This window comes from Ranitomeya variabilis, chromosome 2 (genome assembly GCF_051348905.1).
Source record: "Ranitomeya variabilis isolate aRanVar5 chromosome 2, aRanVar5.hap1, whole genome shotgun sequence".
NCBI classification, from domain to species: domain Eukaryota; kingdom Metazoa; phylum Chordata; class Amphibia; order Anura; family Dendrobatidae; genus Ranitomeya; species Ranitomeya variabilis.
This window is the reverse complement of record NC_135233.1, coordinates 286,603,939-286,622,197: the sequence shown is the minus strand read 5'-3', so window position 1 is coordinate 286,622,197 and position 18,259 is coordinate 286,603,939. Positions and strand designations below refer to the sequence as shown.

At 45.4% G+C, this 18,259-nt stretch overlaps 1 protein-coding gene across 2 annotated transcripts in view; it reads right to left on the bottom strand.

Moving 5' to 3' along the window:
• Positions 1-18,259, bottom strand: part of CUL4B (cullin 4B) — a 76,151-nt gene that overhangs the window by 28,321 nt on the left and 29,571 nt on the right. For both annotated transcript variants that reach the window (XM_077285081.1, XM_077285082.1), the window contains exons 8-12: positions 7,194-7,283; positions 4,384-4,466; positions 3,112-3,179; positions 1,951-2,069; positions 397-589 (exon numbers count right to left, since the gene is read on the bottom strand). In XM_077285081.1, the coding sequence (XP_077141196.1) occupies positions 397-589; positions 1,951-2,069; positions 3,112-3,179; positions 4,384-4,466; positions 7,194-7,283 (553 nt within the window). The remainder of the gene's footprint in view (positions 1-396; positions 590-1,950; positions 2,070-3,111; positions 3,180-4,383; positions 4,467-7,193; positions 7,284-18,259) is intronic.

Genomic DNA, 18,259 nt, shown 5'->3' with positions numbered 1-18,259 from the left:
AGGTCTGTGCTCACTGCTGGCTTGCAGCCTAGCACAGGGAATAGTAGGAAATATAGTATGAAGGGAGCCGAGGTATCTGAAGAGAAGTGATGACTAACAGTGGAGCTGATGCCGAGGGACAGGAAGCGAAGCAGAAAGGCATAGAACAACATTAAACATCCCAGAAAAGGTACAGGGGGCTCTTTAAGGGCACTATTAAACAGGACCATTTTACGTTCTTCACGTTGACTTTTTTTGCCTCTCCGTTGCAGAGACATTAGTTACTGAATATTTCTGTGCTTTGATTGTTAAATAGTCACACAGTAATTAGCAACCACATGTTGAAGCATTTTACAACCATGGGAAAGGAAAGGAGGGGGGGAATAACCATTTTTAGGTAAGAAAATTCTTACGTACCAATAAGTTCAGCGGGCTTGTTTGGTCTCTTGTTGATAAACGTTTCAAATGCTTCTTTCATGGCATTGACAAACTTCTCATTCTTCATAAAGCACACATCAATCACGTGGTCAACTTTGTCTTTGAAGTCCAGCAGTTCCTGTACCATGGTTTTATCTTTTTCTGGATTAATGACAATGGTACTTCCAAAAGCCTAAAAATAAAGTCAGCAATAAACCATCATCGCCTATACATTTCTTTTTTTTTTTTAATTCGTTTATTAATAACAAAATGGATCATGTTACATACACATTTTGTTTTCAAAGACTTAAGCATAATAAACAGTACATTGAAAGTATGTGTTGGCAAGTGTATTACAAAATACTGTCTCATATATAACAAACTTTCTCTCAAAACTATAAAGTAAAGGAGTTTAAGTAATTTGTAACATATAGAGAAATGACATTTGAATTGTACCTATCCTTACGCTAACTACTAATACGCCGCAATTATCACGTGCCTGTTGCCCGTGTGACGTCCCCACCCAGTACCAGAACCAGTCATATAATATCTACAGAGTGAGATGGGATGAATTCCATCTACCCCAAATTTTTTCAAATTTACCCGGACATCCCCTATTCTGGTATAATGTGCGTTCATACGGGATGACTGAGTTCACGAGGTTGATCCAAGTGCTCCGGGAGGGGCATAGGTTACCCATCCATCGTAGCGCCAGTGCCTTCCTTGCCATAAAAAGGGTCTCTCGCAAGAGGATAACAGTATAGTGATCCCAAGTCTCTTCCTCCCATACTCCAAATATACAAATTAGTGGATCAAGGGGGACGGGGAATGATAACAACAGTGTTAGCAAAGAGGTTACCTCTTTCCAATAATGAGAAACAACAGGACAACTCCATATCATGTGGATAAAATCTGCGTCTGACGTATGACACCGCGGACACTCTGACGTTTGGAATCGGCCCATTTTATAGAGCCGTATCGGAGTTAAATATGCTTGATGCATTATGTATAACTGGGTCATCCTGTTATTAACTGATGGAGATACATTAATTGAAGATTCAAGAACGTCATCCCAATCCTCGTCCTGTATATTGGAGAGGAGTCCCCCCCCCACTTTCCCTTAATAGAATCAAGAATAGATGTAGCTCCCGAAGATAGCAGATAATTATATAGGGAGGAGACAAGTCCTTGAGGACCCTGAGAATTGAGGATCCCGATCAAAGGCAGAGAGGAAATATCACGACCTGCACCTGAATGTCTCATATACGATTGAACAGCTGACCTCAATTGAAGATATCGAAAAAATTGGGACCTTGGTATACTATGTTTCGTCTGTAATTGCTCAAAAGACACAAAGATTCCCCCATTATATAAATCCCCTATTGAGGAGACACCACGAGTCACCCAGAAGTCAGGGGACGGGTGCTTGGATAGTGCTGGAAAATAGCTATTGTTCCATAGAGGCATCTCCGCTATAATAGCTGTGAATTTAATAGTTTTTATCGCCTATACATTTCTACATGACACCTATAGACATTTTCCACAATCAACTACCTTGATGTACTCAATCCAGTGCTGCAGAAGAACTTGCACTCCCCCTCGGACTCTACTGAATAACTGATAAAGCAAGGAGAGGTCCTGGATTCTGTTCTCATCCAGGAGGTGATTCAAACCTTTTTATTTTTTTAAAAACAGAAGCATAAGAGTAGTGTCAACATTGCGTCGGACAGAAAAATAAATAAATATACATTAAAAAAAAAGGGGTCATGCACTACCCAAACAAGCCCTGTAGTTGCCTCTGGTACTGTTGCAGTGAGATTGGTGCTTGGTCTCCTGTGACCTTATGTCACATGAGCCTTGCAGCCAAAACAGTGACCACTAAAGGGCCTCTTGATTCGCTTATCGTATGGATAAAATTGACAAACTGTAAAAGTGAGGGCTGTTGCTGCTCTCGGACTCCCTTCAAATGTCACGTACGTCCGCAGGATAAGAGTGATTAGCTGATTGATTGGCTGTAGAGTTCACATGACACAATGTCGTCATCTGCAAGACCAGCATCACTGGACCAGTGCCGAAACCAGCTGTTTTCATTTTACATGGGGGAATATGGTCATTGAAAAGAGATTGTCAGTAGTGGGTAACCCCTGTAGCATAGAATATGGACGAGTGCTATGCGAGAAAACATTGTATAGCATTTGATCAGTGAAAACCTATGGGGAAGCTCACATCACCTTTTTTCTCGGGCGTGTTCTACATGCGAGTGAAATCGCAGCATGCTGCGATTTCACGCGTATATCGGACGAAACTCGCCAATGCAAGTCTATGGGTGCGAGAAAACATCGGACACCACACGGACCATCAGTGTGACTTGTGAGAAACGTGCACACATTTTCCTCGTTAACACATTGAACCATTAAATTCATTGTGGAAAAGTAGTGAGAAATGTAAAGCCATATGGATGTCACACGGATACAGATGCGAGGAAATCGCATCATCGACTTGCAAACGCATCACATACGGATGACCATACGGAGAACACTCCTGCGACTCAGCAGGGAGACTCGGACAGATTTTATATACATTGAGTGTGACTCCGGCCTAAAGTAGGAATGCATAGCAAACTGACAATTTATGGCTGCCAACGTTCATGCATTTGTGCCAAGGAATAAAGAGAACATGAAACATTTCAAGAAAGCAGCAAACATAAAAGGGTACCTTTCTGAAGAGTCGTTGTTAAGTGTTCACCAAGAAGTTGCTTTTCAACTGTGGCAATTAAAGGTTTCCTATGCAAAAAAAAAAAAAAAGGATCACAATGAGTTCATGTAAAAATGCAGTATTAACACCATCAAACGCAGAAACTTCCACCTATGAGATGTGGTGTTTTTTTTTTTTTTTTCTTTAAATCTAATTTCATTTAGTATGTGTCCATTTATGTTGCTAGTTTAATGGTATGTTCACAGATTTTTCTTTCTAGATTTGAGGGTAGAAAACCTGCAGCATATTACAATAGCAGAAAACTGGATGAAAAGCCCAACATCCAGGTGAAATTGCAGTTACCCTCTATAAACAGCCCATAGTCATGGAAGCTGTTTGATAAGGGAATGGGAATATAAAATAAACAAAAACGACATGTCCATTGTGGGATAAGAGAATGGACTGCACTGAAACTTTTGGTACATTCCCCATGAACCTTAAGGTACCTTCACACGAAGCGACGCTGCAGCGATAGCGACAACAATTCCGATCGCTGCAGCGTCGCTGTTTGATCGCTGGGGAGCTGTCACACAGACCGCTCTCCAGCGACCAACGATGCCGAGGTCCCCGGGTAACCAGGGTAAACATCGGGTTGCTAAGCGCAGGGCCGCGCTTAGTAACCCGATGTTTACCCTGGTTACCAGCGTAAAAGTAAAAAAAACAAACAGTACATGCTCACCTGCGCGTCCCCCAGCGTCTGCTTCCTGACACTGACTGAGCTCCGGCCCTAACAGCACAGCGGTGACGTCACCGTTGTGCTTTCACTTTCACTTTAGGGCCGGCGCTCAGTGTCAGGAAGCAGACGCTGGGGGACGCGCAGGTGAGCATGTACTGTTTGTTTTTTTTTACTTTTACGCTGGTAACCAGGGTAAACATCGGGTTACTAAGCGCGGCCCTGCGCTTGGTAACCCGATGTTTACCCTGGTTACCAGTGTAAAACATCGCTGGTATCGTTGCTTTTGCTTTCAAACACAACGATACACGGCGATCGGACGACCAAATAAAGTTCTGGACTTTATTCAGCGACCAGCGACATCACAGCAGGATCCTGATCGCTGCTGCGTGTCAAACTAAACGATATCGCTAGCGAGGACGCTGCAACGTCACGGATCGCTAGCGATATCGTTACAAAGTCGTTTCGTGTGAAGGTACCTTTACTCACAGAGAGCACTCATTCTTCCAAGTTACACAAGTGATATATTTACAGCTAAAATGATGTAAGACAACACATACTGTGTGCTTTGATCCAAGTATGTGATAACTCGATCGGCTTCTTCTTCCAAACGCTTGTTTACATGATGGAGATATTCTGGGACCTATACCATACAAAGAACATTGCTAAAAGGCAACAATTCATCAAGAAAAACAGATCAGGTAAACTTAAACAGAAGACTTACGGTCACCAGTGCCTCTGCACACTCGACTGGAGGTGGAGGAGATGGTCCTCAAAGGAGATCATATTGATCTCCAGTGCTAAAGGTAGACCATAGACCTAAAATATCCTTTAGAGCAAAGACGTCCGTACAAATCGATCATGAGATCGGACCTCCATGCACGGACTGGCCGACTGCTCTCCTGACCAGAGCATAACAACATCATGTATTTCTAGGCCGTCACACCTGGGTCAGGAAAGCCACAGCAAGTCCGTGCATTGAGGTCCGGTATATAAACTTTTGGGGGTCCACTTTTCTTAAGGAGGAAGCACTTTAAGAATATTTTTGGTATATCTTTAGCATTGGTGATCAATATCTTATCGGTGGAGGCCCAGCTCTTTAAATCAGAAAACCCATTTACCGTATATACTCGAGTATAAGCCGAGATTTTCAGCCCAAATTTTTGGGTTGAAAGTGCCCCCTCGGCTTATACTCGAGTCACGGTCGGCGGGTGAGGGGGAGAGGGCGCTGAGGCATACTTACCTGCTTCCGGGGCTCCTGGCGCTCCCCCTGCCCGTCCCACGGTCTTCGCTGCCGCAGCTCTTCCCCTGTTCAACAGTCACGTGGGACCGCTCATTAGAGAAATGAATAGGCTGCTCCACCTCCCATAGGGGCGGAGCCGCATAATTCATTTCTCTAATCAGCGGTGCCGGTGACCGCTGACAGAGGAAGAGGCTGCGGCACCGAAGACCAGCTGTCCGGGGGAAGGAGCGGGACGCCGGGAGCAGGTAAGTATGTCATATTTACCTGTCCGCGTTCCACCCGCCGGGCGCCGCTCATTCTTCGAGTCTCTCCGCTCTGACTGTGCAGGTCAGAGGGCGCGATGACGCATATAGTGTGCGCGCCACCCTCTGCCTGATCAGTCAGTGCAGAGAGACGCCGGGACCGGACGCTGAGGAGCTGCAAGCAAGAGAGGTGAGTATGTGTTTGTTTGTTTTTATTGCAGCAGCAATGGCACAGATTTATGTGGAGTATCTATGGGGCAACGGTGCAGAGCATTATATATAAGGCACAGCTTTATGTGGAGCATCTATGGGGCAACGGTGCAGAGCACTATATATAAGGCACAGCTTTATGTGGAGCATCTATGGGGCAACGGTGCAGAGCACTATATATAAGGCACAGCTTTATGTGGAGCATCTATGGGGCAACGGTGCAGAGCACTATATACAAGGCACAGCTTTATGTGGAGCATCTATGGGGCCATAATCAAAGGTCAAAGGTGTAGCATTATATATGGCACAGCTATCTATGGGGCCATAATCAAAGGTGCAGAGCATTATATATGGCACAGCTATCTATGGGGCCATAATCAAAGGTGCAGAGCATTATATATGGCACAGCTATCTATGGGGCCATAATCAAAGGTGCAGAGCATTATACATGGCACAGCTATCTATGGGGCCATAATCAAAGGTGCAGAGCATTATATATGGCACAGCTATCTATGGGGCCATAATCAAAGGTGCAGAGCATTGTATATGGCACAGCTTTCTATGGAGCATCTATGGGGCCATAATGAACTGTGCAGAGAATTATATATGGCACAGCTTTATGTGGAGCATCTATGGGGCCATAATGAACGGTATGGAGCATCTATTTTTAATTTTGAAATTCACCGGTAGCTGCTGCATTTTCCACCCTAGGCTTATACTCGAGTCAATAAGTTTTCCCAGTTTTTTGTGGCAAAATTAAGGGGGTCGGCTTATACTCGGGTCGGCTTATACTCGAGTATATACGGTAACTTTATTTTATATTTCCCCCTAAAGGCAGGAAGGAGTACGCTGACTTCTAAACCACTTAGTAATGATCTAAAGGCTGCTCTTCACTAATGGGAAAGATTAATATTGTGATGGTGACCTATAAGGCCGGCCTCACACTAGCGAGTTTTACGGACGTATGAGCGCATAAACTACGTCCGTAAAATTCGCATTACACACGGCCCAATGAATCTCTATGGCCCAGCTCCTATCTGCCGTATATTACGCATCCGTAATATACGGTCTTGTACGGCCGTAGAAAATCGCAGCATGCTGCGTTTGTCACCGAATTGCGCAAAAAAAAAAAAAAAAAAAAAAAAATCGCCAATGAAAGTCTAAGGGGGCGAGAAAAATAAGGATTCCACACGGACCAGCAGTGTGACTTGCGAGAAATACGCCGGAGGAGAAAGGAGAAATGAAAAGCCGGCAATTGAATTACCGGCTTTTCACATATATCGCGCTGAATTAAATATAAATACAGAAAAGAAAGAAAGAAAAAAAAAAATTATATATATATATATATATATATATATATATATATATATATATATATATATATATATATATATATATATATACATACACACACACACACACACAGTATATATTTTTTAACGAACATTTGAGCACATAAATCCATTAGATGTCGGTTTTGCAAGCCTGCGAGAAAATATCGCAGTACGGATGCCATACGGATTACATACGGAGGATGCCATGCGCAAAATACGCTGACACACCCTGTCTACGGATGACATACGGACCACTATTTTGGGGACTTTTCTGCGTATTACGGCCGTAAAAAACAGGCCGTATTTTTATACGCTGAGTGTGAGGCCGGCCTAAAACTCACCTCTCTTTCCTGCATGAGCCTCTGGCCTTCAGCAGCATACAGTCGATTTGTTTCTTCTAAGAATCTGTGCTCAAATGAATCTTGATAAATCTACATAAAGACAAAAAGTCATATGTTGCTAATGAAATAGGAATACATGTGTAAGCTGAAATCACAAAGAATGTTAGATGTATGTACACACAGAAGTCCGAAATGGAGCGGACTAAACAGTATCTATAGTTCACACTGTTAGGATCCCCACATTACACTCCCTGTCTAATGTCATATCACGCCAGAAAACAGGATTGTCTCCTCCGCACTTCTGTACCGACATAGAAACTCTGATATGCGCATACAGCAAACTGGACATTCCATATAACCCCTTAACGACCGCCGATACACCTTTTAACAGTGGAAGGTATTTATTCCTCAGCGCCTTTAACAGCACCGAAAAATAAGGGTACAGCGCCCCCAAGCATTGTAAAACCTCTGGGGTCTCGGCTACCGGGGGTAGCAGAAACCCTGAAGAACATGATCATGGTCTGTTTTTACGGTCCCCTGTCATTTGATTGCCGTTATTCACAGAATAACGGGTATCACAAAAAAAGAAAAAAAAAAAAAAAGACTGATTTAAAATTAATTTCTCTCTCCTCTGATATGATCTAGTATATCAGAAGAGAGAGCACTGGACCCCACCTCCCACCTCCGTGTCATCTTCCTGGAAAAAAAAAAAAAAAAAGGAGGGCGCATGCGCAGTGAGCCTGCCGAGATCTGTCGGACGGTACCCAGCAACAATACCACAAAACAAAATTTTTCCTTTTGGTTCTTTTTGATCACTGTGATAGACCCTATCACAGTGATCAAAAGAAAAAAAAAAAAGTAAATCAAATCCCCTTTTGTCAACCCCTTAGGCTAGTTTCACACTAGTGTTTACCTGATCTGCGGCAGGCTGCGGACTTCCTACGTGAAGCCCCGCCCTCGGCCGCACCTCCGCCGCTAGCTCCGCCTACTTCTGCATGCGGCCCGCATGCGATCTCCGTACCTATCTTTAACATTAGGTACGCAGGCTGTATGCAGATTGCTGCCACATGCGTCGTTTTGACGATGCGGCGACCAGCGTAGGACGCAGCCTGTAGCATTTTTTTTTTTTTTTTCCGCATCGTCAAAACGACGCATGCGGCAGCATCTGCATACAGCCGCACGACCTGCGTACCTAATGTTAAAGATAGGTACGGAGGCCGCATGCGGGCCGCATGCAGAAGTAGGCGGAGCTAGCGGCGGAGGTGCGGCCGAGGGTGGGGCTTCACGGAGGAAGTCCGCAGCCTGCCGCAGATCAGGTAAACGCTAGTGTGAAACTAACATTAGTTAGATAAAAATTACTTTTTTTCTCCTGTTCTTTGCAGTTAGTGTTGGGGTTGTGTTAGGGTTAGAATTGGGGGTATTTCAAAAGTAAAAAAATAAAATAAAAAAATAATAATATATATATATATATATATATATATATATATATATATATATATATATATATATATATATATATATATATATATATATATATATATATATATATATATATATATATATATATATATATATATATATATATATATATAAGACGGTGTTGAGTGCAAGTGCTCGTTACTCAACTTTGCATCGGGTGCTCGGGTAAGCACGGAGTATCGCAGATCCCGCATGTTTTCTTTTGGGTGTCTAACAGCCACAAAACATGCCGGGGGGGCAGGGAGGGAGCAGCGAACACTTGCGCGCAACACTAATGATGACATTCAATATGTCAACCTAATGTTATCAAACTCTGTGTTGTACCTGTGGGTTCAAAATGCTCACTACACCCCTGGATAAAATCCCTGAGGGTTGTTTTTTCCAAAATGGGATCACTTGTGGGGGATTTTCACTGTTTAGGCACATAAGGGGGTCTCCGGATGCGACATGGCGTCAACTCTCAATTCCAGCCAATTAAGCGTGCAAGAAGTCAAATGGCGCTCCTTCCCTTCCAAGCCCTGCGCCAAAACAGTAGATTTCCCCAATATATGGGGTATTGACATACTCAGGAAAAACTGCACAACAAATGTTATGGTCTATTTTCTCATGTTACACTTGTGAAAATAAAAATGTTTGGGTCTAAAGTAATTTTTTTGTGAAAATAAGTGAAATGTTGATTTTTTCCTTCCACATTGCTTCAGTTCTAGCGATGCAACTGAAGGATTAGTAGACTTCTTGAATGTGGTTTTGAGCACCTAGAGGGGGTGTAGATTTTAGAATGTGTCACTGCTGCCTGCTGAAGGTGATTTTTATAATATATATATAGTCATACCCAGGGGTCGGCAGGGGAGGGGGAGCAGTGGCTGTCTAATTATACTCACCTACTCCTGGCGCGGTCCCTGGTTCCCCGGCGCAGCAGCTTCTTCCTGTACTGAGCGGTCACATGGTACCGCTCATTACAGTAATGAATATGCGGCTCCACCTCCCATAGGGGTGGAGCCGCATATTCATTACTGTAATGAGAGGTAACGGTGACCGCTCAATACAGGAAGAAGCTGCGGCGCCGGGGAAGCAGGGACTGCACCGCGCCAGGAGCAGGTGAGTATAAGGCCGGAGACACACTGGTGCGAGATACGGCCGAGTCTCGCTGGTTAAAAGCAAGCTGTGGCAGCGGCACTCCGGAGCGGAGCGTGCAGCTCCATGTATTGCTATGCAGCTCCACGCTCCGCTCCGGAGTGCAGGTGCCACAGCCTGCTTTTAACCAGCGAGACTCGGCCGTATCTCGCACCAGTGTGTCTCCGGCCTAACCGGGAGGGGAGCGCTGCGCGATATTCACCTGCTCCTCATTCCGGTGTCGCTCAGTCTTCAGCGTCTTCTGCAGTGACGCTCAGGTCAGAGGGCGCGGTGATGTGGTTAGTGCGCGCCCTCTGCCTGAACGTAATTGCAGAAGACGCTGAAGATGGATCGGCGCCGGAACGAGAAGGTAAATATTGAAAGTGCCAGGGGCCTGAGCAACGGAGAGGAGAGTATGTGAAATTTTTTTTTTTTATCGCAGCAACAGCAAATGGGGCACTATATGGCACAAATATCTTTATGGAGCATCTTATGGGGCCATAATCAACATTTGTGCAGCATTATATTGGGCAAATGTGTCTATGTAGTATCTTATGGGGCCATTATTAACTTTTATGCAGGATTATATGGGGCATATTTTAATATGGAGCATCTTGTGGGGACATCATAAACTTTATGGAGCATTATATGGGGCTCCTGATTCAATATGGATATTCAAAAACACTTAACCTACTGATGTCTCAATTAATTTTACTTTTATTGGTAACTATTTTTATAATTTACCGGTAGCTGCTGCATTTTCCACCCTAGGCTTATACTCGAGTCACTAAGTTTTCCCAGTTTTTTGTGGCAAAATTAGGGGGGGGGGGTCGGCTTATACTCGGGTCGGTGTATGTATGTATGTATGTATGTATGTATGTATGTATGTATGTATGTATGTATGTATGTATGTATGTATGTATGTATGTATGTATGTATGTATGTATGTATGTATGTATACACACATAAATATACATACCTATATTTATATACATACACACGGATAGATATATATATATATATATATATAAATATATATAATCAGTGTGCGTATGTATATAAATATAGATAGATAGATAGAGATAAAGATAGAGAGATGTAGAGATATATGTATATATATATATATATATATATATATATATATATATATATATATATATATATATATATATAAATATAGATATATATCTCAATCATTCATTCTGTAAACTATGGGGCAGGTCAGTGAGGGATCAGTGACCTGTCAGAAGCCGTGCAGATGAATACCTAATCAGAGCACCACATGACGTCCCCACAGGCCGCCCCAGAGCACAAGCATAATTAACTCAAAGCTGAAAATAAAGACTAAACAACAACCACAAAACATATCAACCAAGGTATAATTTTATTCAGTATGACGGTACCAACCTGACACTGTCTGTAGATTACTGTGTAGATTACTGTGACAGGTTCCCTTTAAATGCCCCATATTCATGATAAAATCACTGCACTGTAGCGTGAACTTTTATCCTTAACTGTTTGTGAGTAGTGTATGTTAGTCATTCTTGAATAAAAAAGGTTTACTAAAGTAGTTCTCAAGTTCTTAAACAGGTCAAATTGCAAGTGCAAGGTGCTTGTAAAATACAAGCAACTTTGCAATTTACTTCCCATTAAAAATCCTCTCCGTTCTAGAAAAATAGGGATTTTTGTGTACTCCCCGTAAAATCCTTTTCTCAGAGCCAATCATTGGGGGATACAGGATGGGTGGTATGCTGCTGCCACTAGGAGGACACTAAGTAATACAGAAAGAATAGCTCTTCCCCTGCAATATACACCCTCCTGCTGGCTCTAAGTCAGGGGTGGCAATTCATTTTCCCACGGGGCCACATCAGAAACTGGCACTGCTGTGGAGGGCCGAACCAATCGGCTGAATGGGTCTGAAACCAAAGGTGAATTTCATATTAAATGTATATCTATTCAGTGAAATAATCTAATCTTGTTTTCTAATATATTTCAATGAAAAATTCCCTGACGTACCCTTTACATTCTGACTTCCTGTCTTTTTTTTTTTTAATTTTTAATGTCCCATGACATTTTGTTTGAGATTCACCAGTGTATTCTGGGATACTCAAATTAGCCGTCATCAGGGGGCAGAAGCTGCGGTCACTGGCGCAAACTCTGCACTCTCTCTGAATTTAGGCGACATCAGTGATGTCTGTTTTGGAGGCTCGGCTAGTCCTCACCTGATAATGCTTCGGTTGTAAATTCTGATGCATACTTGGTATGAGTTTTCTGTGCTATATTCCTTTGAATGCACAGCGTCTGTGCGCTACCTTGCTGGCTCCAAGGAGAAGAGATGACCCGGCAGAGGCCAGTCCAGTCCTTGAAACAGATGATGCTATTTTCATGGTGGGGAAAGCAGCTGTGGCAGTGACCGCAGCCTCTGCCCCCTAATGATGTCCCATGTGAGTATCCCAAAGTGCACTGGGATTCTAAAAAAAAAAAAAAATGTCACTAGAAGTAAAAAAAAAAAAAAAAAAAAAAAAAAAAAAAAAAAAAAACCCAAGCAGACAGGAAGTTACATTAGAAAGGGAAAGGTAGAAATTTTTAACTGAAATATATTAGAAAAGTGATTAGATTATTGAATTAAATTTAGTATGAAAGGCACCTTTGGTTTCGGATCACCCTTTAATTCTGCATAATATTAATTTTATCACTTTTTAAAAAGCAGTTGCTTATGTGATGAAGTTTACATGGGCATATAAAAAAAAAATCATGATTTTCGTCCAGAAAAAGATGATTTTCCATCTGTGTTGTCATCTGTATGGCATCCATTTTTATAGAGCAGAAGTGAATAAAATTTAAAAGAAGAAATACAGTGTCCTGTGTTAGTAATGGAAATGTATTCGTAAAAATCGGATGCTATATGGATGCCTCATATGGGATACAATTTTTTTTATTTTTGCACACCCATAGACTTCAACAGGGGGAACAGTCTACTATAGAGTGGATGTGATATGCCACAGATCACAGGGGGGAGCACTATGGGGAACTTAACCCTTACCTCTCCTGCACAGGACATACCACAGTACAAGCTGGGGCAAAGAGGGAGGTAAGGGTTAACCTTCAAATACAGAGGTGAGGAGGCATACATGGTGGGGGCAGAAGAGCAGTTTGGGGAGCACATAGAATATGTATGTAGTGGAGGTGAGGGGGCACTTCACTGCTGGACCCCATATTCAGAGGGAATACTCAGCCCAAGTGTTTTATCTCCCTTCAGCTACCAGGAAGATCCAGGGAGATGCAGTGGCTACTAATAAGCTGCTCTCCCTGAACCTAAACTACAGCCCCACAACTTTCATTCCACAGTGTGAAAGGAGGCAACGCAGGTGCTATGACCTCCTCAGCACAGCGGACACAGGATGCTGCTTCCCGGGTGGTATCTGGGCTCCTCTTAGATTCAGAAGCTACCTGCCCATTATCTGCAGCAGATGGGTGTTGTAGTCCATGCTTCCCTCCTCCGGTCCTGACCGCTGTGCCTCCTGACCTGCACACACAAGTTTCAGCAGCTCTGCAAGCCAGGAACTGAGCAGCCCCGCATCCACCAATGAGAAGACGGGGGCAGGGCATCAATCGCTTCTGAGAAAGATCAGATTCCTAGCTCAGAAACACTCAGGGGGCCAGAAGTGGCCCGCGGGCCGCAGTTTGCCCAGGTCCTGGGTGGGGAACAATCAACTGGAATTGCTCCTTGCACCAACAAGTTACAGATGTGGCACTGCCGCCTGCAAAATTCGTCTGCCGATGGACGCACCTGCCGAGGCCTGAGAATGGATATGGTAATGTTTTGTAAACGTATGCAGGCTGGATCAAGTCACAGCTCTGCAAACTTGTGCTGCCGATGCCTGGTGCCGGATGGCCCAAGACGCACCCACTGACCGAGTAGAATGAGCCTTAATCCCTGCTGGGACAGGATGACCTCTAACTCGGGAGGACTCCTGAATAGCTGAACGAATCCACTTGGCTATCGTAGCCTTGGAAGCGTCTAGACCTTTCCTTGGGCCTTCCGGGAGCACAAACAGGGCATCTGACCTGCGGAAACCGCGAGAATTATCTCCTAAGAGCTCTCACAAAATCCAGTGTGTGAAGAGCCTTCTCGGTGCGATGTACTGGTACCGGACAGAGTGAAGGCAAGACAATTTCCTCATTGAGGTGGAAAGATGAGACGACTTTCGGTAGAAAAGACGGGGATGTTCTCAAAACCACCTTATCTTGATGAAAATTGAGGAAAGGAACTTGACTAGACAAAGCCGCCAGCTCTGAGACTCGTCTGATGGACGTGACCGCAACCAGGAAGGCAACTTTCCATGAAAGAAAAGATAGGGAAACCTCCTTCAGAGGTTCGAAGGGGGACTCCTGCAAGACTCCGAGGACCAAATTAAGGTCCCATGGCTCCAACGGCATCTTATAGGGTGGCACCACATGGGAGACTTCCTGAATGAATGTCTTCACCTGCAATCTGTTGGCAATCCTGCGTTGGAACAGAACTGACAAGGCTGAAATCTGCCCCTTGAGAGAACTAAGGGTGAGACCTAAGTCCAATCCCGATTGAAGGAATGGAAAATTCAAGAGGAGAACGTCCCCAGTCTTTGCACCATGAAAAGAAGGTCTTCCAAATGCGATGATAAATACGGATAGACGTAGGCTTTCTAGCGCTGATCATGGTAGAAATTACTTCGAGAGAAGCCTGCCTGGGTTAGTACCCAGGACTCAAACACAGGGCCTCGGACTTCTGGTGGTAAATGGGGCCCTGAGACAACAGGTCTGCGCGATTCGGTAATCACCGGGGGACATTGGCGACTAGTTGGACTAGTTCGGCGTACCAGGCACTGCATGGCCAATCTGGCGCAATCAGGATTACTGGTACCCGCTAAGCTCTGATCTTCTTGATGACTCTCGGCAGTAAGGGAAGCGGGGGAAATATGTACGGAAGCCGAAATTGATGCCACGGGAGTACGAGTGCATCTGCCCGATGGCTGCCGGATCGTGAGACCGAGCTATGAAGTCGCGAACCTTGGAATTTGGCCGTGAAGCCATCAGATCCACGTCCGGGGTACCCCTGCAACAGCAGATCTGGTGGAAGATTTCCGGATGGTGAGACCACTCCACGGAGTCGAGACCTTGACGGCTGAAGAAATCTGCCTCCCAATTTTCCACTCCCGGGATGTGAACCGCTGAAATCATTGAGCGGTTGTCCTCGGTCCAACGGAGAATGTGGCCTACCTCGGTCATGACTGCCTTGCTGCGTGTTCCCACCTGCCGGTTCATGTATGCCACTGCCCTGGCATTGTCGGACTGAATCCTGATGGGACGACCCGCCAGGAAGGGATGGAATTGGAGAAGAGCCAACCTGATTGCCCGTATTTCAAAGATGTTGATCGGCAGGCGTGCTTCCTGAAGAGACCAGCGGCCCTGAGCGGTGTGATGGTGGAACACCACTCCCCAGCTTAGAAGACTGGCGTCTGTTGTCACAACTAGCCAATGTACTGGGAGAAAGAACTTCCCTTGACTCAGGGAGGACAATAATGTCCAGCACCTGAGAGATTGTCTGACTCGCTGGGGAAGGAAGAACCGATGGTCGAGGGAGAAAGGGTTCCTGTCCCACACAGCCAGGAGGGCATGCTGTAAGGAGCAGAGGTGTAATTGAGCAAATGGGACCGCCTCCATAGCTGCTACCATCCTGCCGAGGACTCTCATACCGAAACGCAGAGAGTGAGTGTGAGGTTGAGAGAGCTTCTGAGCTTCCCGCTGTAAGACAGATCTTTTCCGGGGGAAGAAGCACCAACCCCTGGGACGAGTCCAGTATCATTCCTAGAAAGGAAATTCGCTGAGCTGGTACTGGGGAGGATTTTGTGAAGTTTATCTTCCAACCCAGGCGAGAAAGAGTATCTATTGTGATGTTCACGGCCTCCTTGCAGGCTCGAGAAGAAGGTCCTTTGATGAGAATATCATCTAGATAAGGTAACACCACCACCCCTCGGGTGTGGAGAATGGCCACGGCAGCCGCCATGACCTTGGTGAATACCCTGGGAGCGGTGGCTAGGCCGAAGGGTAAGGCAATGAATTGAAAATGTTCTTCCTGAACTGCGAAATGAAGAAACTGTTGGTGAGCTGGAAAAAAAAAAATCGGAATATGAAGGAACGCATCATGGATGTCTATAGACGCCAGGAACTCGCCTATTTCCAGTGAAGCGATGACAGAGCGAAGCGATTCCATTCGGAACCGTCGCGCCCTGACGAACGTGTTCAACAGTTTTAGGTCCAGTATGGGCCGTACCGAACCGTCCTTCTTAGGAACAATGAACAGGTTTGAATAAAAACCTTGAAAACTTTTGCTTTGAGGCACCAGGGTAATAACTCCATCCTCTTTTAGAGTGTCTATGGCGTGGAAGAACACTGATGCTTTTGCTCTAGGAGAAGACAGGAAAACGATTTGGAGGGCGAGATGAAAATTCTATCTTGTATCCGGAGGACACTAGGTCTCGGACCCACTCGTCGTGAACGACCGAGAGCCATGCGTGGCTGAAGTAAAGCAGGCAGCCACCTACTTTGAGGGTGTCCCCCGGATACCGCAGGGAGTCATTGTGTGGAAGATCTGCCTGGTCTGGACCCTCTGGATCCCGACTGCCTAGGCCTGCCTCTCCATGAAGGGGAAGGTTTATATGAGGCCTGGGGGCCTCTGTCCCTGCATTGTGCCCGCCCGGGTCCGGAAGATGTGGAAGTAGAGGACTAGTTTGAGTTGTAACGAAAAAAAACAAAAACAAAAACAAAAAAAAAAAACACCGGGACCGAGACTGCTGTTGCTGGTTCCGAAAAGACCGAGAGAGTCTCTGCTGTGGAAGAAATTTGCTCTTCCCTCCAGTGGCGTCGGAGATAAGTTGATCGAGCTTTTCGCCAAAAAGGCGACCACTCTGATATGGTAAAGAGGTTAACGACTTTTTGGAAGGAGAATCCGCACGCCAGTCTCTGAGCCATATAGACCTCCTAATGGTGATAGCGTTTGCTGCTGCTTGTGAAGTGCAGTTAGCGGCATCCAAAGAAGCAGTCACCACGAAATCTCCGGCTCTGGCTATCTGAGTAGCAAGGTCTGCTACCTCGGGGGGAAGAATGGAGTCTAGAACAGCTGAAGATAAGACTTCAGCCCAATGAGCCATAGCCTTAGCCACCCAAGTAGCGGCGAAAGATGGGATGAGTGCGGCTGCTGAAGCTTCAAAGGCTGAGCGAGATAGATTGTCGATCTGACGATCAGTGGGATTTTTAACCGAAGCGCCCCTCGGAAGAAGACAAAATAGATTTAGTAGCTAAACGCGATAGCGGAGGATCTACCAGGGGAGACTGTGACCAATCTTTTCTTAGATCAGGGGTAAAGGGATATTTGGATTCCATGAGATTCTGCCCTGTGAAATGTTTATCTGGACGGATCCTGTGAGAGTCAACAATTTCGGTAAATTCGGGATGATTAGCGAACACCTTGTGAGCTCGCTTCGTCCTCAAAGGACAAAGCATGATCCGTTCTAGATAAGGGTTCCTCATCGAGTTTCAAGGCTTTATTCTCTGAGTCAATGAGGGAGTAGAGTGTCTCCTGATCGTGTTGGAAATCCTGATCTGAGGACGTGTTAGAATCGTCCTCTGAAACAGGTTCTCTACTAGCCCCAGGAGAGGAGGAACGAGAAATTGAACTCCCAGAACCCGAATCCCGGTGATGATCTGGGGAAAGGGCATGGTTCCTTTTCCTGGAAACACGAGAGCTCCTTGGTAAGGTGCGACACCTAATGGACAACGGGAACGGTCCATTGGAAGCGTTATCCGTAAATGATAGGCGAGCGCCCTGGTTAGAGGAAGGGTCCCGGAGAGAGTCTATCGCTTTGGCCAGGGATGCCATAGACCGGGAAAGGGAGGTAGCCCACTCAGGGGGACTAGGCTCACTGGATACGGTATCAGTAATAGGTGGTTCTTGAGTAGTCACCGGTTCACAAGCTGTGCAGAACGCAGTATTGTGACCCCAAGGTAAAGTAAACTTGCAAGTGGTGCAAGCAGCAAAAAACACAGTGTGCGTTTTGCCAGTCTTTTTGGAAGGCTTAGATTGAGACATAGTGTCGCCTTGAAAGGAGAGCGTACTAGCAGGGGAAGGGTTAAGCTATATTTCTGCAGCTTACCCAGGTCCTGTGTCTTGAGTCCCCAGGGGAGGTGCCGCAATATGTGTCCACAGAAAAGTCGCCAGGCCCTGTGAAGGCTGCCAGTCGCTGGAGTAGGCGCTGCAGTATCCGCCCTGCAGGTGGATGAACATGGCTGCCGAGATCAGGAAGTAAAGGCGCTTCTCATGGAACGAGAAGCGCCAGAAAGACGGGGCGGCATTAACTGCCGGCGGGCGGAGACAACTTTGCGGCCTGTATACCTGAAAAGCCGGGGGCTAAATTTTTAACAGCCGGTTGCAGCCT